Here is a 27,035-nt window from a genome sequence, read left to right as displayed (position 1 = left end):
CCCCCCTGGGCCGCTAGCCACGAGGGACAGGGCTCGAGAGAGCAGGTTGTCTTCCGAACACTTCCGAGGATCTTGTCCACATCATCGGTACTTACCAACTCAAACTGGGAGTTTTTATCCCACTGCTGCCACCCGTGTTTTGTATTGTGAGTAGTATGGTATTAAATCAAGTCCAGGCATGTCCTCCTTGAATCAAACAAATAAAACTTTATTTACAAGAAGGTTTAACAGTGTTGGTTTTAATATATCTTATGTAATTGTTACTTTCTACTTTGTTACAGTTACCGTTGGGTTTATAAATCTTTATCTAAATCACCCGTTTCTTATAACTAAGACAGAGTCACTCAGTCCTTCTATTAAGTTCCTCTCTTAAACTTAGACCTAACGGTTACCAAGGTTAACAATATTCCACAGGATAGCACACTCCAGCCACTCCCTTTTTTAGAGTCCTGGAAGTATAACAGTAGGGAGCCCTTTACCACTCAGACTCTACCCCTAACTATCCTTTTCTATCCCTGGACCCCTCACTTTCAGGATTCCAAGCCCTAACTAACTATTCCCTCAGGAACTCATGGAACCCAGTTGGACTCAACTGTTCCCTCAACTGTCAAATTCCAACTGTCAACATTTCAACTGTCAACATTCCAACTGCCAAAACCAACAGACACACGGAATGTTCAAAAGTCCCAGCCCACATTCTATTGGCTGGACCTAAGCTGCCTTCTGATTGGTCAGCTGGGTGTTCTCTGCACCACAGTCTGCAATATTTGACTATTCTTTAAGACATAAAACAAACCTGAAACATAATTCTTACTCAGATCGAGGCTGTGTCACACTGAAGGATTAATGCAGTTTGACATCATTTTAACTACCATGACTGTTTTCTGTTGAATCCTGGGATTTGTAGTTTGTTCTGACAACAGAGCATTCTGACAAAGAAGGTTAACTATCTCACAAAACTACAAATCCTAGAATGCCATAGCACTGAACCATGTCAATTAAAGAGGTGTCAAACTGGATTAATTTTGCAGTGTAGATGCACCCTTAATAATGGATAAGATATTAGTTCCTAATTTTGAGATGTCCATGTTGTACTTGCCAGCCATATAATTATCAAAGATGAGAAGCCCCTCAATAATAGGGGACAACCCTCATTCAGAACTACCTTGGCTGAATATATGGGGATGTGAGCCCAGAACTGAGCACTCAAACTTTGGGATGGGATGTAATCTCATTTCGTGGGGAAAAGGTGTTGGGTGTCAGCATGAATCAAGGGCAGTTAAGAACAGCAATGTGGGTATGCAATTTTCAAGTAATTTTCATATTTCCTAATCAAGAAGGAACAATTTAATTAGATTTAATATTTTTATGAAGCAATATACTTAACTTAGAATTTTAGTAAAAATGTTTCCACAGAATGAAGTTTTTAGTTAAGTTTTCAATTTAATAAGCTGAAGTGCTAAAGGACCAACCAGTTTTACATTACCCAGTTGTTTTTCACCCAAAGCCTTGTTCAGAAGTTTGTTTATTGGATATAAAATAAAACTGTCTTGGGACTGGGATTTGGGAAATCCAAGTTCAACTTTCCAAACAACCATGACACTTTGTTTTGTATGATGCTACTGGCTAAAGGAATCATTGTTGATTTTAGTTCATGATTAGAGTGTAATAGTTAATTCCAGGATTAAAATATATTAAACCAACAATTAGGAAGGGCATCCCAGTTCCCTAGAAATTACTTTGATAAATAAACCTGAGTAGATCTGTCAAATATCTTGTAAGATAACCTTGAAGTGATATATTGTTATGGGAACTAAATATCTGGTTAGTTACTCATAATAGCCTTCTGAATGGCTAGCAAATGTCTGGATCTGAGATACTTCCAACATGATCACTATTTTTATTTTTCCTCCTGATTTATCTTACTGACAACCTGTTTTCTGTAAATAAATGCAAATATTACAAAATACCATAAGCCTCTTGTGACCAGCTCCCATACATAATGAACAAGTCCAAGATGACCTTCATCTTTGGGACTTCGCAGTTTTGCCTAGAAGTTACTCTTCTAATGCTTTTCATATTACTTTTTAAAAACCTTTTATAATAATAATAATAATAATAATAATAATAATAATAATAATAATAATAATAATATTTATTTGTATACCGCCCTCTGGCAAACCAATCCGGGCGGTTAACAACAGTAAAATATAAAATATGACAATTAAAAACACTTTATCCCTTCCCCCCTTAAGACAGTATTAAACAGTATAACATATTAAAAACACAATATCAATGCATAAAAACAACAATTAAAAACTAAAAACCCTGATATCCCTCTGTTGATCCTCAACCATCACTAAGATGGGGCCACGGGAGGAATGAGGGAATCAGGGTTTTTAGTTTTTAATTGTTGTTTTTATGCATTGATATTGTGTTTTTAATATGTTATACTGTTTAATATTGTCTTAAGGGGGGGAGGGATAAAGTGTTTTTAATTGTCATATTTTATATTTTACTGTTGTTAACCGCCCGGATTGGTTTGCCAGAGGGCGGTATACAAATAAATATTATTATTATTATTATTACTTATGACCATGTTCTAGAAGAGTTTATTCCTGAGGTTTCATCGGCATCTGTAGCTGGCATTGTCAGAGAAATTTGTTTTATTCCACCTTTTCCCAATATGGACTCGGCAGCTTACATTTTGAGTTAAAATAAAATACAATTAAAGCAATGGACACTAAAAAGTAAATTGAACAAACAATTATCTTAAAACATTAATTTAAAATAAGCTTTAAAAAGCATTTACAATATAATAATGATAAAGGTATAAACACAGCACACATACAAACAAAAAATCCTAAAATTCACCTACCCGATGAATTATGCCTGAAGAGTGGATATACTGTGGGGGATGAAAAACAATAATACTTTATTTATTTGGTAATAATAAAACATTGTTCATATTAAAAAGCTCGTGAGTCTCTATTATAAATTTTAATCGTAGAAACATACCCTAAGAATTGTAATAGGGGCTATGAGAAAGCTTGGACTTTTATGGACTAGGACTGTGAGAATTCTATAGCCAGCATGATTAACAGCTTTCTTTTCAAATAGAAGCTAGGGGATTCTCTAAATCACAATCTAAAAAGTCATGTCCATGCTTAGACTTGTACTGAAAAAGAAAAAGAAAGCATAAGCCTTGTCCCCTGTAAAACAAGACATTAAGTTATGTAAGTATAATATCTCATTGCTACAGATCAATGTGCTTCATCTTTATCTACACGTACAGGAAACCACACTTTCCCAACTGGCACAGTTCAAATGTTGCTGTCTCTTTCTCTTCACTGCAAAGACTAAACATACTGATAAAATGTATACTCAAAACTATGATGTCTGTGCTTTTCTACAACCAAGTTCTGGACAGATTCTGTTTTTGCTTTCACTTTACTCAGACAGATGACTGTTAGAGCTCCAACCTGAGATTATTCTGTACATTCAAACATTATCATCTTAGTTTTCACTTTTCCTTCCACTATCAGGAGACTAAGCAAAGTTCTGAAACTTGGGGCCTGCACAGACTGGTACTTTTTGCCATCCTGGGCCTGAACTAAGGGTGTGCAAGGGCTGAGCGTTTACACGTTCAGCAACCCTACCGTGCACTCAGGTGCCATTTTGGTGTGTGCCCATACAGACAGGGCACCCCATAATGATGTTACTCATGCACAGCATGCAAACTGTGCTGCGCACGATGGGTGTCATAAGGCCGTGCCACAGCCCTTATAGCACCCCTTCTAGGGCGCAAATAGGAACTGTGTTTTGAGGCTCCTATTTGCACTGGGTTGGGGGCGCGGTATGTGGCTGCCGCGTCCCCAACCTGATGCTTCCAGCCCTATTGGGCTATCTGTTTAGCCCCTTAGTAAGGGTGTATGGTAAAAGCATATCACATGAGCCTTGTGTAGAAAAAGAAAGCCTACAGAATCATATTGAAGGAGAGAATTGCCAAACAAGTGGGATTGTCCAATATCTAACAGTTCACAGGAAAAACAGCTTCTTCATTAAAAGCATTCCTGCTAATTTCAATGTGTCTATTCTGATATAAACAGACAGAGAATTCTTACTTTTGCATGACTGTGCTCCCAGGTTCAGAGCATAGCCAAAAGAACCCCACAGATCCTCAATCAAACCTCTGGACTAATTTATTCAAACCAATAGGGGAGACTTCAAATTAGAAAGCTACACACAGCTGCCTTATCAAGCTTTGCTGCTCTCTGTAGGACTCATAGGTCCCATTCCTATTTCTAATTCTGACTAGAGCAGAGCTACTGAATCAGTGGCATTTACCCATGTGTTGACCCACAATTCAACAATGTGTTCAGTGGATCTAGTTGGCCTAACCAACAGAATTCCAGCTATGATCTTATCTTTCCCAGTCTTCATATTGGTTTGGATCCTCTGGTAAGTTAAGGAAGATAAATAAGGAAATTTCACATTCCACCAGTGCACAAAACTTCACCCTAGTCTCTCTATGGTTATGTTAGCTAGGGATACTGTGTATTTCAAATTCCACATGTGAAGGGTTGCATTTTGCCCATCCTTGCTCATGTGTGATGGGGTGTAGGAGGATAGTTCTTAAAAATAAGTTACAATAAGTTAAGGCAGTTCGCTGAAAGAAAGTTTTCTATCCATCCTCCATTTTTGTGTTCCATCCACTATTGTTTAGAAAGGTCTTGTGCCCAGACCTGGAAAATTTCCTTTTTAGGACTGAAGCTCCCAGAATCCCCTAGCCAGGTTAGCTGTAGTTGCTGCTCCTTCTTAGAGTTGTGGGGATGGGACAGAGGTAGATAAAAGGAAAAAGAGGCGTGGGAACCTTGACTTCTGACTTGTGACTTTTTTTTAAAAAAGAGGATCCAAGTCACAACGTATTAGTAAAAGTGTAGAGAGAGTAAGATACTAGAAAATTATTATGCTGTTGTCACAGAAAAACCAGGACTAGCATTTGGGACTAATTCATATAGCAACATGGTTGGTAAGCAAATGTGCGGAGGCTGCATAATGCAGTAAATCCCTTTTCCTGTACCATGGTTTGGACTGTTTGTCAGTGGAAGAGAGCAGAGTGTGTTTGAGATAAGGAGCGACTGTGTATACTCAAAGGAGCATGTGAGTAGATAAACTCTAACAAACGGTATTGGAACAAACACACACACTGAGCATATTTAGCAGAACAATAGCTTAATGGCACAAAGGTGAACCAAGGACAGTGTAAGTGGGTTTTCGTGATCATTCCTCTGACAGAGAAATGCCCCTCAAGGTAGATAAGCTCCTTACTGATATTTTTTTTCTAGATAGACTATATTTGTTTAGGTTGAATGCAAACTAGAGAAAGAAATCCTACATGTAATGATGTGTGCAGCAGAAGAGGGAAATAATGTCTCTATTACAAGCTTATTGTTCATCCATGTGGAGCTGAAGTTGATTTAACCAGACATGGATGTGTAGGTCAATACTGAAAGCATCTGGGAATCAGCAAGAGTGGCACTGGAAGTTGCATTTGTACAGGTCAAGTTGTACTGCTCTAAAGGGAAAAAATATACCCAATAAAACAAAACACACAGCTTAAAATGTGTGGAGATAAGTTGTCATGTTAAAAGGAGACAATCACATTTGTCAAGGGCCGGTCAAGCTATCTTCTGATAGCTCCCTGTGGACTTTACCCACCATCTCAGATCTTGAAAAAGCAACCTCTGGAACTATATCTCTCAGAATTCCCAACCAGCATGGAGTATGTTACAATCCAAAGAACTTGCTTTTCCAAGCTTTGTTCTGTCTATCATATAAAGGGAGCTCACCGCTTTCTCTCTCTTTCTCTCGCTATGTTTGTGAAAAAGTACAATGTGATCCAATCCAATTTAGCCAGTTTTCCTTAGACACAGTTTACAGTGATGGCAGATAAATAGCGCTTCCCTCTTCAAATTTTCATCAACGAAACCAGGAAATACAACAACAATTCTGGCAAGAGATGGACCATTGTAGAACCATAGGTAGCTCAGCAGCTGACAAACAGCTTGTCCTACAAAAAAGGAAAGGAATCATTCCCCTTAAAGGAGAGAGAAGAATTAGGACAACCTGATGAACTTCTGTTTGTGTCAAAAATGATTTCTCAGCCATGGATGGCCTTCTCGAAACTGGAACGCTGACCCAGATTTTTTTTTTTTTAAAAAAACTAGACCACCAGGAGAACCTTATTTTCTTGTTATGTAATGCTTTTGCATCTTCATTTCTTACAGAGATAATGGGTAATTTCAGAGATAATGGGTCATAGACTAGGTGGTGGGGAAGCAAAATTGTACTTTCCAGCCTACCAGGTACAATTATCCTCCCTTGCTCCCACTAAGTATAGCCCAAATTGCCTGGCTGATTCCTAGGGTTTACATTTTTAAAGGGAAAAGAAGCAAAGAGGAATGGCAGAATTCGTGTAAGACAAATTGTTATAAAACAACAACAATAACAACAAAGCTGTAACAGGAACAGAAGCCTGAATTCTCTATTGCAGTCTATGTTGCATAATCTTATGCAGAGCTAACTACACAGCAGAGGTGCTGTGTAGTGAATTGAAAAGATACATGAAAGATACTAGCCAGAGTGTCCTAATGCGCATTGTGCTTCTCCAATACACTGATGTCTTGTTGTGCACTGAGTCCCATTGTGCATCAGTCTAGCTATGCAACAGTCCCAACAAATTGCATTTGAAAATTCACAGATCCAGGATTTGCCATAATTGCTTCAAACGTCATTTCAAACTCAGGTTACAAGGGCAATCCTGATTCAAATCACTCAGCAGCAGCTAACAAAGCCAATGCAATTTTAGGCACTATCAATAGGAGTATAGTATCTGGACTGAGGAAAGTAATAGTACCACTTTATTCTGTTTTGGTCAGACCTCACCTGGAATATTGTGTCCAGTTCCACCACAATTGTGTCCACCACAATTCAAGAAGGATTTGGACAAGGCAGAGTATGTTCAGAGGAGGGCGACCAAAATGGTAAAATGTCTAGAAACCATGCTTAAAGATTTGGATATGTTTAGTCTGGGGCAGAGAAGGTTAAAAGGTGACATGATAGCCATGTTTAAATATTTGAAGGGATGTCATATCGAGGATGGAACAAACTTGTTTTCTGCTGCTCTACAGATTAGGACATGGAGCAATGGATTTAAGCTACAGGAAAAGAGATTGCACCTCAAAATTAGGAAGAGCTTCCTGACAGTAAAAGCTGTTTGACAGTGGAAGACGCTCCCTCAGAGTTTGGTGTCATCTCCTTCCTTGGAGGTTTTTAAACAGAGGCTGGATGGCCATCTGTTGTGAGTGCTTTGATTTGTATTTCTGCATGGCAGGGGACTGGACTCGATGGCCTTCCAACTCTATGATCCTATGATTATACATTGGACTCTTATTATCCACTGGGGTTTGGTTCCAGGTCCCCCTATGGATATCAAAACCTGTGGATGTTGAAGTTCAATTATATACAATGGAATAGTAAAATTGTGTTCCTTACATAAAATGGCAAAATCAAGATTTGCTTTTTTTAAACAAATACTTTCAAGTCATAGATGGTTGAATCCATGAATACAGATGGCCGATTGTACTGGGATATAATTAAACCATGGAATTCATATGGAAGGGAGACAATAGAAGAAGAATGATCTCTCTCACAGCACCATTTACATTGTGTGTTAAGAAAATATTAGTGTATAAACAACAACAACATCAGCAGCTACAACAGCAACAGCAACAATAACAACAACAAGATCTAACCTTTAGGCCCTTTAACATTTGATAGACTAGGAACTGGATTCTATCTTCAGTTAGTTTATCATGCTTCATTATTTTACTCAAGTCTGTTCCCATAAATGGCATGACAAGGTAGCTAAAAGAAAAAGAAAACAATATCAAAATAATGTAAACTCATTAAGCTCTAACTGTAACATTAAAGTTACCAAATATAATAATTTCTGAAAATTGTTTAGCTGAATAAAATAACCACTAAAAATAAAACTGTTGCCTTTCTCAAGTGAGCCAATCCTTCAGAAGCTTTTATTAACAGAAGACATATTTTTAATTGGATACCACAGTCTATTCATTTATGCTTTGGAAAAACGACCGTAATCACACTGCCAAAATTAAGAGAGAGAGAGATCAATTGGAAGCCATGCCACTGAACCCAGGCCTCCTTTTAATATTAGCTATCAAAGGGAAAAAACTGGATTGATACAATGGAAGTATGAAAACTTTATGGCTTGTTTATTTTAGAAGATGGATGGTACGAAAGGGGATTTCACAGAAAGAAGAGTTGAGTTTTGTAAGACAACTACGGCTGCATGTGCACTGTAGAAATAATCCAGTTTGACACCATTTTAACTGTCATGTCTCAATGTTGGGAATTGTAGTTTCTTGTGGCACTAGAGCACACTGACACAGAAGGTTAGATTCCTTATAAAACTACAGCTCTCAGAATTCAATTGTATTTAGCTACGGTTGTTAAAGCGATGTCAAACTGGATTATCAAAAACAGCCTCTGAAAATATGACAAAGAAAGGGAGCTCTGACTGAGAACTTCTCTGGCAACATATTCTCATTGGGGGTCTGGTGACACTACACTTATGTTGAGGAAAGGCAGTAATGTCCAGCTGGATTACAGAGTGAAGTTGTTCTCCAAGTGCAATGTGGCCAGTCAGTGGAGGTTTTGAGTTGAGGGTGAAAAATGCAGCCTGGCTGCCATCCAACTGCAATTGCACAGCCATGGAAAACATTGTACAAAATGGTATTGGATGCCTCAAACACTTGTGGATGCTTATGGCTATACAAGTGTAGGTCATCAAGAGAATTCTAGCGGAGGCCTCCCTTTTGTAATGTCTTTTTACTTGGAATGAGAATCAGAAGAAAATGCCTTTGATTCAAAAGGTGTCCAGTGAAAATAAATGTTAGCTAGATAAATCCTTTTGGATTTCTATTACATTCAGATGCCACACTGACTTGTCTATATACTTATTTACACCTGCTTGTCTGTATTTATTCACAAGTAAATCCCTCTGAATTTAGTGGAATATAAGGAATCCTAAACATACATGTGATTACCTTAGGCTATTATAGAAACTCCAACCAGTGCTCATTGAAGTGGAAGCACAGCAAACCACATAAAATGATTGAATGGGCAGTAAGGGAGTGAAAAAGGCAGAACACATCTGGCTTCTTAAGGATAGGTTTAGAGCCGGGGAAACAAATAAAGCTTTCTGATCAATAACCTGGGTGAGCTAGGAGCCACATTTAATCTTCAGAAGGCTGATCGTCTTCAGTAATGAAAACATAAATGTGCACTCTCCCTCATGATTTTATTACAGTTAATTTGCTCAAACTCATGAATATTTCAAAACCAAATGGAAATAGCTCACTAATCGTTCTGGTAAGGCATAGGTAGTTAACAAGAGTTGTTTGCTGAAGTAGCATCTTAAGTTTAATTTTTTAAATAAAAACATTTATGGTTTATAACATCACGTATGCATTTAACAATAAAGAGGAAGACTTCCACATGCAAGATTAAAATCAGGAACCATCCATATAAAACTTCAGTGCAAATTTCCAATTGGGGGGGGACAGCGGGGGAAACAGCACATACAGAATCATATATTGCTAAAACCAATCAGATATTGTATTAAAGGAAAACAAAAGGAAAATATGTAGTATACTACAGTGATCAGCAATCATTTGGTGGCATGCTAATACTAAACAGTTATGAAGGCAGTAACCATTCCTTTATATTAAGGAATTTCTGTCTGAATTATCTTTATTTCTGTTTGATAGAGCAATTTTTTCAGATAAGGTGCTGGCAAAGAACTCCACAGACAGCACTGGAGGCCTAAATCCAATTGTTAGTTCCAAGTATGGAGTTTATGTAAGCATTGTTCCTATGCAACTTCCTGTTGATTCAGTGGTTCTATTCTACTTGGAACAGGCCACTGGATTTAGGTTAGACATTGTACACTTCCTCTTTTTCAAAGTAGCATTCAGTGACAAGAGTAGCTACTTTGACTCATTTGTTAATGTATAAATGAGATCACCCAGCACCCTATTTTAATATCAGTAAGGAGAAAATAATAGGGGTTTCTTGCATGTGCATATGCATAATACTACAGTCCAAAACCCAGCTATTTTCCAGCTGCAGTTTGAGTACTCTAACAAATGTATCTATGACCATGGAACAGCTGAAAACTGAAAGTCATTCTCTTGTTGTTGTTTTTGTACAAAAGACATATCTGTGTAGAGTGGAATGGCCAAAAACATGTATGGGAACAGATTTGCATTTTACATGGAAGATATGCTCTGCATATCAACTGAGGATTCTTGCTAAAATAAGTGTTAAATGGGATGAAATATTATTGTATGCTTTCAAGTCATTTCTGACTTATGGCAACCCCAAGGAGAACCTATTGCAGGGTTTTCTTGGCCATATTTGTTTAGACAGGGTTTGCCATTGTCTTCTCTGAGGCTGAGAGAATGTGACTTGCCCAAAGTCACCTAGCAGGTTTCCATGGCTGAGCAGGTATTCAAACCCTGGTCTCCCAGTGTTCTAATCCAACATTGAAACCACAACCCCACACTAGATAAAGTCTTACACAAAAGTAATGTATCCCCCCCCCCCCGCAAATGTGATAGAAAAACATTCCAAATAAATATGTTTATTGCCTAGGATTTAATTTTATTGAATTTATAATTAGCAGAACTCAATTTAGTGTTTACTGTGATTTATCCAGCATACATTATAGTCCTCAAAACAATAAATATTATTATATATGTTAACATAAAAATGTAGAGCCTATGCTGTATAGATCATGTATAGATCAGTCCTAGCTTCAGGATGACAATTCTTTTATAGATATGCACACCAAAGTCAATGTCATTGGAATCTAGCTTTTTTATTCAAATGCTACAGACAGAACTTCCAAATTCCCACTGAATTCATAAGAGAAATACAATTGTAACACAGAGCCCAAACTCTTCCATAAAAGTACAAAACTTACAAATCATTAAATTTATCCAATGATTCATCTGGCGTGAAGACATCCAGTAATCCAATTACCTATGAAAGAGGGAGGAAAGACACATTAGGAAAGGAAGACCATCATTTTACAGTCTCTCTACCTGCCCCGCCTAGGCATGGGGGAGCACTCAACTGCTATTATCCACAGAAGAAATATTAGTAAATGAATCCAATGCAAGGGATAGGAAAGTCCAGAAAATCTCAAAGTCAGCTCCCAGCAGACCTCAACTACAATGGCCAGTGATATGAGATTATGGGAGTTGTATTTCAAAACACCTGGAGGCCAAATGTTCTTCAGGCCTGGGGTAGGGGCTAGACAAGTAGTGGTGCATCAGTAATGTTACATGTAATGTTAAGGAGTGACATAATAGTCATGTTTAAATATTTGAAGGGATAAACATTAATAACCCAAGTTATGTAGACGACACAATACTATTCAATCAATCAATCAATCATTTCATTGCAGTCAATGACCATATTAAAGACACAGTACTACTAGCAGAAACCACCAAGGAGCAAGGTTAAGTAAGCCAGCACTATATTAGGCTTAATGCTGAACATTAAGAAAACAAAAACAAAGAACATGGAAGATCTAGATAACAAAAAAATTAAAATAGTCAAAGAGTTCCCACACCTTGGATCAAATATTGACCAGAGCAGAAACTACAATCAGGAAATCATAAGAAGAGCGGGGTTGGAAAGGGCAGCTATAAAAGAACTAGACAAGGTCCTAAACTGCAAAGATATAACTATACATTAGTCATTCTATTCCCTATCACAATGTACAGATGTGAGAGATGGAGAGTGAAGAAAACTTATAGAAAGAAAATCAACTCATTTGAGAAGTGGTGCTGGAGAAGAATGCTGAGGATACCATGGGTGGCCAAGAAGACAAACAAATGGGTTCTAGAACAGATCAAGCCTGAACTCTCCCTAGGCTAAATTGAATTAAATCAAGACTGCTGTATTTTGGCTACATCATGAGAAGGTGTGATTAATCAGAAAAGAGAATGATGCTGGAAAAGGTAGAGGACAGTTGAAAGAGAGGAAGATCCCACACCAGATGATTAGACTCGATCAGGGAGGCCATGAGCCTGAACGACCTGAGCAGGGCAGTTAAGGACCGGGGATACTGGAAATGTCTCACCCACAGGGTCACCATGAATCAAGGTTGACTCATGGGCAGTTAACAACAATAACAACAACAACAAGCTTGTTTTCTGATGCTCCAGAGACTACGACACAGAGCAATGGATTGAAGCTACAGGAAAAGAGATTCCACCTAAACATTAGGAAGAACATTCTGACAGTAAGACCAATAGTGGAACACATGGAATGGTTCGCTTGTTTGTTTATTGTATAAGAAGCTATTGATGTATGTGTGGCGGAGAAAAAGGCAAGCCACTGTGTTTGAATGTAGTACCAAAAATGTTTAGCCTAGGGCTTATCAGCTGTCCCCTCTGATCTCCTTTTCTGGTGTGGTCATGAGGAGATTACAGATTTTTGCTTCCAATTTTAGCTAACTGTAATTCAGCATTATGGTTGAACTAAAATAAAATATAGTTAGACTTAACTATGGTCTACTGAAACAAACCAACTTCAAACCAATTGTTGGAAGTTATTTTTTTTTTAAAAAAAATATAGTTAAGATTAACCACATTTAACATCTCTGCATAATGCTAAACTTCAGTTCACAGAAAACAGGAGTGAAAGCTTCTGATCTGCACTTTGTGGCCGTGCTGGAAGTGGAGAACAGAGGCTTATTAATTCCACAAAACATTAAAACAGTATTTCAGCATAGTGATTTCCAATCACAAATTGCCAGACTTTATTGGACTATAGCTCCCAGAATCTCTGCCCATCAATCAGGCTGTGTGGGATCTTTAAGAACTGAAGTCCACCAATATCTAAATATCCAAACTATTCATTATGTCTGAAACATACTATTGTTTTCCAAGATCTGTGATTAATTTCAGGCTATTCCCTAGTTAGTGAAGGGAGGCTCAGGGGCTGTACAGACCATTCCTTTTACAGCCAGATCAGGGCTGCGGCGACCACATGCCACACCCCCAACTGCCCTTTGCTGGGCGCAAAAAGGAGCTGCAAAAAGTGACTCCTTTTTGTGCCCAGCAAAGGGCACGATAGCTGTGGCCCCGCAGCTTTACAGCGCTCCTTTGGTGCTGCATCATGTGGACACAGACCCAGAGGAGTGCCGTGACACCGCATGCCGTGTGGTGCAGCATCATGACACCCTGGGGCGGAGCTAGGGCATGCATCATATGGATGCCACACTCCAACTCTGCCGCCAGGCCAGCCTTTCCCAGCAGTGTGCATAGCCCCTCAGATGTTTCCCTCCTTGCCACCAGCAAGTGAAAACATACTTATTCCAAGAACTGACTGCAATGTGCTCTTATCGGTGTGTTATTTTGTTGTCTTTTATCTCCCACCTTAACAAATTTCTTAATGGTTTTAATTCCATAGGATATTTTTGGAATTGTATATATTTTTACTGATCTTTCTATATGTTTTTATTTTGTTCTGCTTTAAATATTCTGTAAGGCACCTTGAGACCCAACTCTGGGGAAAAAACAAGATATGAACGAAAATAAATAGTAGCAGCAGTAATAGTAGCAGCAGCAGTAAAGCAGAGAGAGATGAGAAGAGATGTATAAAAATCGTGTCTAATGGAAAAAGCAGAGTAAACAAACAAACAAACATCTGAGAACACCTGATTTTCTTAACACAATATTGCTGTATTTTAGGTAATATAGTTAAGATACAATGGTGATCCAACATTAGTAGAACTCGGACTTTCTTTTCTTCCTCCTCACTAAAATATTCCATGATGCAAAATATGTAAGTGTCTTTAATAATAATAATAATAATAATAATAATAATAATATAGTTTATCTGTAACCCGCTTTTCCAAAATTTTGATCAAAGCGGCGAACAATTATATATAAAAACATTCCAATAAAATCAATTAAAAACAGCATTAAAAACAACACAGTAATACTAACAACAAAAGGGCCAGATAGAAGGAGAAGTCGATATATACATTCAAGTTGCCTGTTGACTCACAACAACCCTATGAATTTAGCCAAGGTTAACAAGAGGGAAGGGGTGATTGTGGATTCTGATAGAAGCAGTGAGATTCACCCTGAATATATTAGTGGATCCTGCCTATTTATCTGCACTTGCACACACCTTGGGCATACTTATCTGAAGGCTAATACAGTATATTTATACATAGCAAGGTCTTATTTTGAGGTAAAATATGCTGTGCCAATTGCACTCACAGATTCTGAATAAATGGGTATATAATGAAGGCATTTCTCTCATGTTTTAAGCAATTTATCCTTGGGTGTTATGCATTAAAGATCAGTAGAAGACAGAAGGCTAGTAGTTCTGGCAGTCATGGATCATCGTAAATATTTTTGCATATAAAAGGCATCCCAGTTCTTGTTATTAAATCTCATAACTTGTCTAGTTTATCCATGTGTCATTTAAGTTTTGTATATGTGCATGTTTTAAATAATAGAACTGTGAAGCTGAAATGAACTTAAAGAGTTGTGCAGTCCAGTCTTTTACCACCTTTAATTTTTCTGTTCTTTTGTTTCTCATTTCTATGGTTCTTGAGGCATTACTGTGACCACTTATTTCAAATTTATCTTGAAATGTTGCAATCTACTTGCTCCTGCTTAAAATGGGAAAGCTACTGTTTTGGACTAAAATTACTATACTCCCCCTCCATAGACACCATGACAAACCTGTCACACTTTAATATCAAGAGGAAACAGGACCCACAGCAATGACTGAGCACCCTCAGACATATACAATCCTATTCAAACAGCTCCTAAATTCTACTGCTTTTATGAATCCATTATCAACTACTAGCTCAATGACCTTTTTCTAGTTCTGTTTTTCCATTAGTCAGAAAAGACTATTCTAGAATAATTAAATCAGGGAAGGAGAAGCTGTGAACCTCTGCTAATATTAAGCTTCAGCTCTCATCAGCCCCTACCAGCCTGGCCAATGATGTGGCACATGAACACTTTCACTCTACTTAACTATAGCAGTATCATTCCACTTTCACTGCCATGAAAAATCTGGGACTTGTAATTTGGTGTATCACTAGAACTCTCTGGCTGAGGATGCTAAATAACCTCTCTAATGTGCAAATCCTAGGATTTCCTAGGACATTGCTATGGCAACATCATAGCACCATTACTGGGTAGTGTAAAAAAGCCCACAAGGAGGCTAGTAATTCATTAACAACTAGAGGACAAAATCTCCCTCACCCCTCACTTAAATTGTAGCGTGACTGGCTGTGTGGATAATTCTGAATCTAAACACTAAGCATGATCTTGAGAAGATAACACTGATTTATCATCACAGTGGTGTCTGCAAATTGGAAAACATGTTCTTTTCAATTAAGAGTTCTGTTACAGGTTTTTCAAAACAGCATGTCATTTTGAGTTTACTGTTTCATGCAAAACAATATATTCTATAGTAATTAACAGTAAGCTATTTGTGATCAAGTATTTGCCAAGATCCCAAGCAGCTGAAATTTCTCAAACACAACAGCGGGTTGCAATTCTACTTACATGAGAATACATCCCACTGAATTTAGTAGCATTTTTTCAAACTCAACCTTTACAGGACTCAGTTGTGATGCTACTGATTCTTGTGGATTGAACCCACTGCTACAACTGAAGGCAGTTCAGAAGGGCTGAAGAGACCACAGCCACCTCTTTCTTTGCTGGATTGGGGCCATAGCAACTACATGTTGCAGCCCCGATCTGGCATTTTTGTGGGGGCACCTTCTGGCACTCCTTTTGGCGCTGCGTCATCTGGGCGCAGCACCAAAGGAGCACCGTGATGCTGCCCACTGTGCGGTCAGGCACACACGCCACACCCCCACTCTGCCCTGAGGCCAGTGTATAACGCCGGTCTGTACAGGCTGTGACTCTGAAAAGAATCCAATTGTTAGCCTCTCTTCTTCCCTCTCATTCTTTGGTTGCTCTACCAAAAAAGAAGCACATGCAACCTGTCTTCTTCAGGACACAGTATCTTCATACATGGGAAGCCCTCACTTATCTGGCAGGTTAGGGACTGGAGCATATCAGAAAGTGGAATTGGTTGAAAAGTGGATCTTTAGCTTGCAAATGCATTTTGACCACCAAAAAATGTAAATAGCACACAAATATATCATATAAGAATGCATTCAAAAGCCAAATAACTCTGTGTGTTTGTGTATGTATTTGTTGTTGTGTGCCTTCAAGGCATTTCTAACTTATGGTGACCCTAAGGTGAACCTATCATGGGTTTTTTTTTTGGCATGTTTCTTCAGAGGGGTTTGCCATTGCCATCCTCTGAGGTTGAGAAAGTGTGACTTACTGAAGGTGGATTTACATTGCTGAACTTTACAAAATTAAAGTAAAAAGCTTACTTTTAATCTCATGCTCTCAGTATATTACTGTACGCTGCATATGAGGGTGTATTGTAAAGTAATAATTATCACCGAGAAGTTATTATGGTATATTGATGAAATTTTGTCAATGTCATCATTGATCCCTAAGTGCATAGTGTTGCGAAAATCAACTCATTGTGTCCTTTATTTTTGGTACAGGTTGTGTCAGAAGTGACTAGAGTCACTTGGAGATGATTGAGGCTCTCAGCATGTAAAGTTCCTGCATTTGAAGGATAATAGTGTCTGGCAAATTCATGATGAGATGATGGTAATTTATGGAAATGATTGCCCATCTTATGACACTATTGTGAGGTAGAAAAGGAATTTCCAATCTGGTCACAAGTCGCTCACAGATGACCCAAGATCTGGAAGACCATTGATGGATGATGTAGCCACAGTGAGGAAAGTGAAGTGTTTAATTTTGGAAGACAGACAAGCAACCATGCAAATGACCACAAATAAAACTGGTCTCAGTTATGGTATTGCGTGGAAAACTATTCATGATGAACTGCACATGTCTAAGATGTCTGCATACCGGGTTCCACATTTGCTAACCCATTTCCAGAAACAAACATGGCGTGACATTTCAAGACAGATGTTGACACTGTTGGAACAGAATGAAGAGGATTTGTTTGGTCGTCTGGTAACAATGGATGAATCTTGGCTCTGTGAGTATGATCCAGAGAGCAAAACCGATTCCCCTCCCCTCAAAATGACAAAGGTGCAAAAGTCAGCAGGGAAGGTCATGCTTTCAGTTTTTTGGGACCGTCGTGGAGTCATTCAAACAGATTACCATGCAAAGGAACAAACCATCAATGGCACATACTACTGCAATCTTCTGGAAAAGAAACACCGCAGTATGCTCTCCAGAGGCATTTGTCTCCTAGTTGACAATGCACCAGCTCACTCATTTCAAGTTGCAGTTAACAAAGCAAGGACATGTGGCTTTCAGATTTTGCAGCATCTGCCTTATTCTCCTGACCTCACACCTAGTAACTTTTCTTGTTCCCAGAAATGAAAAATCAATTGCGTTGCCAATTTGACAACACAAATGACATCATTCATGAAGTGGAAGAGTAGTTTAAGGAGCAATCTGCAAACTTCTACAATAAAAATATTCAAAGGGTCAAGAAACACTGGGGAAAATGTACAAATCTGGATGGTGACTACATAAGGAAAAGTTAGCAACTACAAATCAGAACAATCTTTCTGTCCATTTTTTAAAGGTGATAATTAAAACTTTATGATTACTTCCTCGTATACTGCATTATAATGTATACTGTATTATAAGTATAAACATTTTACAGTAATATTGTAGGACATGCACAACCAAAATCTCAAAATCTCACAGACTGAATCTACAGTGGGCCCTCCCCTTACGCGAGGGATCTGTTCCGGTTCCCTCCATGTAAGGGGAAATCTGCATATGCTCACATCCCATTGGAAACAATGGGATGAATGCACGCAGTGGTGTGGAACCATAGGTGCACGTGCCATTGTTTTCCTTGCTGTGCAGCTTCCGATACACTGGAAGTCATGTATAGTGTGCCCGTGTATGGTGCGGGTGCACTGTAGACTGAAGGAGCAAAGATGGTTCACAATGACAGAAGGACGGGGGAAGGCACCAAGAAGTGCTCACTCAATCACACATGAGCCTCCGAAGTCAGCTTGGTGCTTTTTCCTCCTCCCAGCTTGCTTTGCAAGCAGCAGATGCATGCATACATGCAAGCAGTCCAAAGTGAGCCTTCATAGGAAGAAGAACAGATGGCATTCTGCTATTTCCACACTTGCAAATTACATGCGTAGGTTCCATTAATTCAAGGATGGGGTACGCTCTTTCCATAGACAAGCCTTGCAACTGCATGTGCACATGAGCAGTCCCAAGCAAGCATCGTAGGCAGGAAGAACTAACAAAAGAATGGATTCCTCATCAGATTAATCAGGGCTGGGGAGTTGTGGTGATGTGGGGGTTACTCCTTGTCCGACTCCGGAGTAAGATATTTTTTCTTAATGTTACTGCTACTCCTGTAAAAGCCTCTTATTCCTTTACTCCTTACTCCTACTTCTGCTCCCTAGCCCTGGGGGAAAGCCCTGGTTGCTTTGCAAGGCTGGTGTGTGTGTGTGTGTGTGTGTGTGTGTGTGTGTGTGTGTAAGTGTCTCTCTTTGCCTCCCAGTCCCTTCCCCGGTGCAATTTAATAAAATTGTTTTTGGTACAATTATTGTACAATATAATAACAGGGATAAGAAGTAACAAATATATTTTGTTACTTCTTGTTCCTACTCCTACTCCTGTAAAAACCTCTTACTCCTTTACTTCTTACTCCGACTCCTCAGCCCTGAAAATAATGCAACTTGTCTGTAATTTGTAAGTATCTAAAGAGCAAGTCAGCAGAAAGCGAGTTATCAAAAGGTAGGGAAAGGCTGTATGTTTTCCTTACATAAACATGACTGAAAAGGGGAGGGAAACCATGTGTCCAATATATTCAATCATACCTCTTCAATGCCATCTGCATCTCCACAGATATTAACCTCTTTCTTTTAACATGTTCTAAATTACTGTTCATCTCCCCTGAAATGTCAAAAAGCCTGTCAAACTATCAACTTAAATTAAACTCACACCCATTCTGCTAAATCTCCAACCTGTTTACTGTTCTATAGAATATAGTCCTCAAAATGTTTTTATCCTCTGCACATGCACTCACATGAAAATACACCTCAATCATAGGAACTGCTACCAGCCACATCCATCTTTTCTCAAGTAGCTTGGATCCTAAAAAGAAGGAAGGAAATTCACAGAAGGAAAGCCCTCGTTCCTTATGATGACAAAATTAAGGGTAGTTATTGATAGAAATATGAAAATATTCACAAACACTTATGTTTACTTAGGAATAAACAAAAGTATGAGAATGTGTTGGTAAGAGGATCAGCAACTCTTGGACATTTTATAGCCATGTCCTAGTCACACTGTACAAGAGATATAAGGGAAAGGAAAGAGGTTTACCGGTGTTAGTACTCACATTTTCATGCTTCATGTGTTTGAGGAGCCGCAATTCCCGGTAGGCTCGTTTGGCAAAAAGCTCTGATTGAAATGGACGATACAACTTCTTGATAGCCACTTTAGTTCCGCTTTTCCTGTCAGTAGCTGAGCTTAAAGGAAATGGAAACAGAAATTCTGTAAATTACAGCTAGGCAGAAGGGTTACGTTTCTTGGGAAAGGGACAGTGTGTTCAATGGCTAGGACCAAGGAGCAGCAACCAGGCAACAATGGCTGGCAAAAATCAGCTTCTGGCTCCACAACTCTGGCCAAATAGAGGAGTGTGTGTGTGTTTCAATGTAATATTGTGTGTAATTGAATAAGGATGGGTGGATGAATGAATCTACTTCTCAGCTCGATTTATGTAGACATAATATCAATAAAATAAAAGTTGTTTTTTCGCAGCAGAGAGAGGCAGATTACAGCCAGTTACAGAACTGCATTACAACAACTACAAGAAACCTCCACTTTATACCAGATACAATTATTTGCCCAACTAAATTGGAATTATCAACTCTGGCTGGCAGTGGCTGTCTAGGTCTTCAGATACAGGTCTTTCCCATCACCTGATCCCTGAATAATTGAAGATGCCTAGAACAGAAGTTAGGATCTTCTGCATGCAAAGCATGCATTTTACTAATCAGTTAAATCTCTCCCCCAAAAATATTTAACCATGATATCCCCTTGTCCTCAATATAGGGTTTCAGACTATGCTGTAAACCAGGCCTCCACAAGATATGGCCTGGTAGCTGCATGCAGTCCACCAAAGGATTTCAGGTGGCCCATGCAGATGTGGAACGATTTCAAGGCACCTCTGCTGCTCAGCCTTCTCCTGAGGAGAAGGCCAGGCAGTGGAGAAGGAGGTTGGGCAAATGCTTGCTGAGCAACGCTCCTCCATCATCCGACTTTCTCCTGAGGAGGAGGATGGGCAGAGAGGAGGAGGAGGATGAGAGGCAACTACTTCTCCTACAAGGCTCCTCTGCAGCTTGGAGAAGGCCAGGTGAAAGATGGGAATGGGCAAACTTTTGCAATGCTCCTCCACTGCTCAGCTTTCTCTTGAGAAAAGGGCCAGGCAGAGGAGGAAGAGAAAGATGGAATTAATATTAATATTTAATTAAAACCTATCTGCGCCCTGAAGAAGTTAACCTATTTTGATTTTGGCCCCTTCTTATTGCCAAGTTGTGCAGGTCTGCTGTAAACCATTAAACTAAACAAACTATAGGTTAGTGGAGGGTGGGGGGGATAAGATATATCAAGCTCATAAAGCCTAAAGATACAATGGAAGATATAGGTATTATATAAGCAAAAGCTGGAAGCAAAGAAGAATAAAAAACAGCAGGCAATTGTGGTTTAGGCAAAAGAAACGGAGCAGACAAGCATCTGATACAGTTTTGTGAAACCAACAACCTATTCATTGCAAACACATTTTTCATATAACCAGAAAGAAAGCTATACATATGGACATCACCAGAGGGCCAACACAAAAACCAAATAGATTATATAATCGGAGGTAAAAGATGGTGAAATTCCATACTGGTGGCCAAGACTAGACAAGGCACCAATTGTGGCTCAGATCACGAACTACTCATATCAAAAATAAGAATAAAGCTCAAGAAGAAAACAAACCAGTCATCATACCAAAATATGATCTAAACAATATCTCATCAAAATTTATTGACAATATAAGGAACAGATTTGCGCTACTAAGCATAATAGACTGAGAACCAGAAGAAGTCTGGTCTGAAGCCAGGGAAATAATAAAAGGAGAATGTACACAGACACTCTCAGCAGACAAAAAGAGAGAGAAGAAACCATGGATGATGGATAAAATGCTACAAGTAAGAAAGGAAAGGAAAGAAGCAACAAAAAAAGGTGGGTGGGTGGGAAAGATAGGAACAAACTAAGAACCATGAATGCAACAGCACAACAGCTAATGTAAAAAGATAAAGAAAACTACTATGACAATCAATGCAAAGAAAAGACGGTGGATGCAATACACAAAAGTTCATAAACTTCAAGAAAAGTTATGTAAAAGAAAGGATAAAATGAATGACATGTGTAACAAAGAGCCATATGAAGATGAACCCCAAATTCTAAAGAGTGAGGTGGAAGCTGCAATAAGGGAAATGGTGAAAAAGAAATCACCAAGAACAGATGATATCCCAATCAAACTGCTGCAGTCCACACTGACAGAGTCAACTACAGTGCTAACCAACATATGTCAACAGATATGGAAGACAAAACGATGGCCAACAGATTGGCAATGATCAACAAAAAACAATGTTAGGAAAGGTGGAGGAAAGTAGAAAGAGAGGAAGGCCACATGCTAAATGAATGGATTCTATTTTTGGACGATCTGTCCCACACCTATGCTGCCCCCCACAAAGCCCCCTCAAAGAGTTTTTCAGGGTTTTCCATTGAAATGTACTGATTGACTGAGAGGGAATTGGATCTCTGATGTACTAATATTGCCCAGTCCTGGTGTACAGAAAATTAAACTACAGATGGATGGACAATCAAGTTAGCATAAGGCAGCTTTTATGTAAATTCATGGCCCCAAACCTTTGGTAAATGAAGATCTTCAAGAGTCCCTCACACTACTTGAGTTGAGACTGATGTTATTAGTCTAAATGCCAGAATTTTCTGACAAATTATCTATGGTGTGACCTCTACTTCCCTTTGATGTCTTATGAATAAACTAAAATGGTTATCCCTGCTTTTACAGTAAGGTGTGCCACAAAACAAGCATAAAAATAGCAGAGAGTAAAAACACCTGGAATGCAAAATATGGCAGCCCAAAGGGCACTCCTAGAATATGTCAACATATGGAAAGGTCCAGTGACAAGGCAGTAGACATGGCTAAACAAACAACAAATTGTGTACACTGACAAAAATTAAAACTTTTGTAGAGTATATCCATTTAATTTCAAATCATTTATTTTATTCATATAGAATCGATTCACATTCAACTTTTAACATGATGGAATCCCTAACTGAAGTCATTCTGCAAGCACATAAACGCAAAAATTAGAAAACTCATTCCTCTCAATGGATTCATTGCTTAAAATGTTATAAGGATAACTATTTCTATATTAATTCATCCATAAGCTTCTCAAGAGATCCTTTTCCCCCTCGTTTGTCACAAAACAGAAATGACAAGCACAAAGAGGGAAGAAAAGAGTAGATATAGGCAAACTGCAAATTGTAAAGGACTACATCTCTCAAAGTGAGGGTGACTTGTTGAATGTCACACAGTAGGTTTCCACTGCTGAGCAAGAATTCGAACCCTTGGCTTCAGAGTCATAGTTCAATGCTCAAACCATTACACCATACTGGCTCCCTTAAGTGTTTACAAAAATACATGTTTGATTCTAACTCAAGACATGTGAACAAAACTCTGAAGAATTGCTGCTGGTCAGTGGGGGCTTGGGACAGGAACCTCAGCTCCACAGGCTTAACTTGTCTTGCAGAGGTGCAGTGACTCCCTGCCAAAGCTCCACATCTCCTGGCTGATAGGAAGAGGAGTCTTCACTATCTCCAGTCAGTGGTCAGAGGGAGGAGGAATTCCTTTTCTTAGTCTCAACTGGTGTTTCCAAAAGCCAACAGGTTTAGGGTTCAGGCAGCACCCAAAGGCACCAGCTAAGAACACATCACTCCTTTACTTTGTGAACCTGTGAAGGGGGATAAAGAACAAGATTGGGTCTCAAAGGCTCCACCTGGCATGGGATCTGATTACATCAATGGCTGAAGCCAAGCCCACTGACATCCTTTGGTCTCCCTCAGATGGGTAAGGCTATCTGGACACCACTCCAAAGTAGTTCCTAGTTCCTGTTGAAGTCAAAATTGAACTAGTTGGAACTCAGTATTGAGAACCACAATAGGTTATGCTATACTGTTGCACTCCTGTTCTGCTTGATAGACTTTGCAGAAGCAACCAGTTGGCTACTGCGGGAACAGAATACTGCAATTGATGGACCTTGGGTTTGATCCAGTATGGGTCTTTTTATCTTCTTAATGTTCCTTCATTAAATCAGTATTCATTATGTGATCCTTTAAGTTATTTGGTCCCACTATTCAGGGCACACCTTTGCAAGACAGGTTATAATAAAAATTGAAAGGCAGAGCAAGACAAAACAAAAACACATCTGAATATAACTGTCTGCATATGTATGTCAGGGGTGACCAAAATATTTAACTACCCAAAGCAAAGCAGCAAATAGCACCTTCCCCACAGATTTAAATCTACCTAAAGCTAGCCAAATCAAGTTGGCACATGAAACAGAAAACTCCCAAAAAAACATCTTCCTCTTGTGGCCGTAAAATTAGAATACCAACATACAATATTAAATAACAAGCCATTTGTTGGCTTGTTGGCAGGCCTACCAAGCTGATTTTAAGCTATGAATTTTAAATCAGTATATTTTAAGCTGGATGGTTTTAATATGCAATGGTCATTTTACTCTTATGTTTACATATTTTAATGTATGTGTTTGATGGGCAGTTATATACTGTATTTTAATCTATGTTACACCCCACCTCAACTTGGTAAGAGGTGGGTATGCAGCAATATATTATTATTACAGTTGGCCCTCCATATTCACGCATTCTTTATCCATGGATTCAGTCATCCATGCCTTGATAATCATTTAAAATATATATAAATTCTAAAAAAATAAATCTTGATTTTGTTATTTTATATAATGGACACCATTTTACTACACCATTGTATTAAATGGGACTTGAGCATCCATGGATGTTGTTATCTGTGGTGGAGTGTCCTGGAACTAAACCCCAGCAGATACCAAGGATCCACTACAATTATTGTTGTGGTTGATTATCATTATCATCATTATTATTTTCAGTATACTCAAATCTGCTTCATTCTACCTAATGGGTGGCCTGGCCTGGACAGATAGGCAGATATCACAGTGATTCTCTGTGGGACACAAGGAAAGTAAGGAACTGTAACAGAAATTTCAGGAAACTTAGATTTCTAGATTTGCAGAGCAAAAGAATTAGCAAGAGGACCTAATAATTGAAAATCCATAAGTTTATTTCCATTTGTCGACAAAGGAAAACATTGAACTCAGTGGAATTCAAGTTCCAAAAGCTGAGAACCCCGAACAAGACAAAATGGCTCTTTTTTATATTATTCAAGACAAAGAAGCTTCTTCAATACACCTGATTGGCTAATTACAATTTAAACATACAGAATTCTTACAATCAGAACAGAAATACATGCATACATTAAAACTGCATCATCACTCCTTACCCCCTCCTTTAGCCTTCCTTCTAACCTTGCTTCTGGATGTCCTTATCTCAGTAGTTTATGTTATGTCTTTCTTACTGGTGCCAGCTTCCATCTAGGTCAAGATGCACTCGTTATTCCTTTGCTCTAGTAACTCCAAGCCTTTATTTCAAAAACTCTCTCTGGCTGACAAAGGTGACTCCATCTTTCTATAGTTTTTATATTTCAAAAAGGAATTTCCACCACAGAACTACCAAACTCTCCAGTTCAAAAGCATCTGAATGTATTAAAAAGAAGCTTATCTCTTCCAACCAGGCCCTTGTGTGCATCACTCCATATCTGACAGCTGTCATTCTCCTGTATTTTACTCTTGTCTCATCATTCACTGGCTCTAGGAGTGCTTTTGCTTCCCACTTTCAATCAGCAGAAGTATAGATTCATGAACATATACCTACACTCAGCTCCACAAGTGTCCTCCTTGACACTTAACTTGTGCAGGCAAGGCAGAAATCCAGCAGCTGAATTGCAGAAATGCAGGGGATTTGATCTATCATAATGTCAGAGAAAAGAAGCTGAAGAGCAAAACAACAGCAACACTCTAGAGAATGACTGGGAATCCATTCCCCATCAGGGAGCATTGCTTCCTCTTTTTCTCTCCAGCAGGAAGTCCTCAGCACTACAGTAAGCAAGGCAAAATAGTGAGTCACTTCCAGAAAAGCTTAAAGCAAGAGAATTTCGGGGAAGAGGGTGGGCTGCGGTGCGATGAAACATTGCCCTATTATTACTCCAAATATTTATTTCCCTGCACATGGTTCGATGTCCAGCACAATGTTTATGTTCACAGAACACTTCAACGTCTGCATATATTCAAAGGAGCCTTTAACTTCAAATGTGCATGTCTCTCTGTAAGAAGTTCATACTAGTATATAAAAAATTATGGGAATAATAGAGAGCCAGCATGGTGTAGTGCTTTGAGTGTCGGATGAAGAGGACATTTGAAGAAAATGTAGGGCATGACCAAATAAAAGCTAAAAACACACTCATATCAATATAAACCCATGCTTCTCAGTCATGCTCAAAATAGGGGTATTTTGAAATTCTTCCTAGACACAAAATTGAAACGTAGGGCATGTCCTGGAAAAGGAGGACGTCTGGTAGTGTAGCCAAAAGCCAGAAGTTACTTGAAGGGTCACAGATCATAAATTTGCTTTGAAAACTGGTTAGGAGAGCTAACTTGTCAAACAAAAGCAACAAAACAAAAGCTACCCTCGAGTCCTCCTCCCAGGAAGGAGCAAAGTACTGGGTTCCAATTCCATGTCTCAACCTTCCCCAAGTTGTGGGAGACATGTGAGGCAATGGGGTCACTAGGGTTGGTGTCATGGTGTCACCTCCTCATTGGCCCCCTCCCATTTCACACCATACAAAATCCTTAGCAATCCTTTTTTCTACTAATGTTTCTCGTAAATCGTAATTCCCATATACCACTGAATGTAATGCTAATTGTTCCGCCGTAAACAATGAGCAAAATCAAAACTGTACCTTCAAATTACAATATCATGTGCACAACCTGAATACTTGACGATAAGCCGGTTTCATGTATAAGTCGAGGACAGGTTTGGGGGCCAAAATTATGAACTTTGATATGACCCGAGGATAAGTGGAGGGTAAAACTTAGGGGAACGTAACAAAGGATCTAAAGGATGAAGCAAAGGAAAACAATGCCAAAGAGCATGTAATAACTGTTTGTGCTCAAAGTCTGGATGGATGAGAGATGCTTCCATGACAGATTGCGCTCTTGTCAGTTTCACCAGGGGATGGTCCCTTTTTAAAAAACATGAGTTAAAGCTCAGTACTTACATTGACCCATGGATAACTCAACCCAGGTTTTTGGGGTCAATGTTTAGACTAAAACTTCTAGACTTATACATGAGTCTGCACAGTGATGCTGTTAGAGAACATTTACAAGGAATAAAAATGTCAAAAAAATCATTAAAATAATTATAAATTTGAATTTTGAAATTTTAATTTTAAATCATTCTTGGGCCACTCCTCTCTCCTCGCACCCACCCCACTCCCACCATCTCTTAAATCATTTTAAATGGAAGCCAATGAATGCTGCAGCCTGTTTCTGCCAAAAGGTAGGTGTTTGAGGACCTTTCAGGGTGTCACCTGGTGCGGTCCAC

At 38.9% G+C, this 27,035-nt stretch overlaps 1 protein-coding gene across 3 annotated transcripts in view; it reads right to left on the bottom strand.

Annotated features, from left to right (window-relative positions):
- Window positions 1-27,035, bottom strand: part of MAPK12 (mitogen-activated protein kinase 12) — a 46,244-nt gene that overhangs the window by 17,491 nt on the left and 1,718 nt on the right. The window contains exons 1-5 of one of the 3 annotated variants that reach the window (XM_042467389.1): window positions 25,304-25,321; window positions 19,588-19,717; window positions 11,078-11,136; window positions 7,818-7,929; window positions 2,879-2,908 (exon numbers count right to left, since the gene is read on the bottom strand). In XM_042467389.1, coding sequence (XP_042323323.1) covers window positions 2,879-2,908; window positions 7,818-7,929; window positions 11,078-11,136; window positions 19,588-19,602 — 216 coding nt within the window. In that variant the 5' untranslated portion in view covers window positions 19,603-19,717; window positions 25,304-25,321. Of the gene's footprint in view, window positions 1-2,878; window positions 2,909-7,817; window positions 7,930-11,077; window positions 11,137-19,272; window positions 19,335-19,587; window positions 19,718-25,303; window positions 25,322-27,035 lie in introns of those variants that run through there. The other 2 variants (XM_042467386.1, XM_042467388.1) reach the window with 2 other exon arrangements.

Source organism: Sceloporus undulatus, chromosome 5, assembly GCF_019175285.1.
Source record: "Sceloporus undulatus isolate JIND9_A2432 ecotype Alabama chromosome 5, SceUnd_v1.1, whole genome shotgun sequence".
NCBI classification, from domain to species: Eukaryota; Metazoa; Chordata; class Lepidosauria; order Squamata; family Phrynosomatidae; genus Sceloporus; species Sceloporus undulatus.
This window is presented reverse-complemented; position numbering and strand designations above follow the sequence as displayed.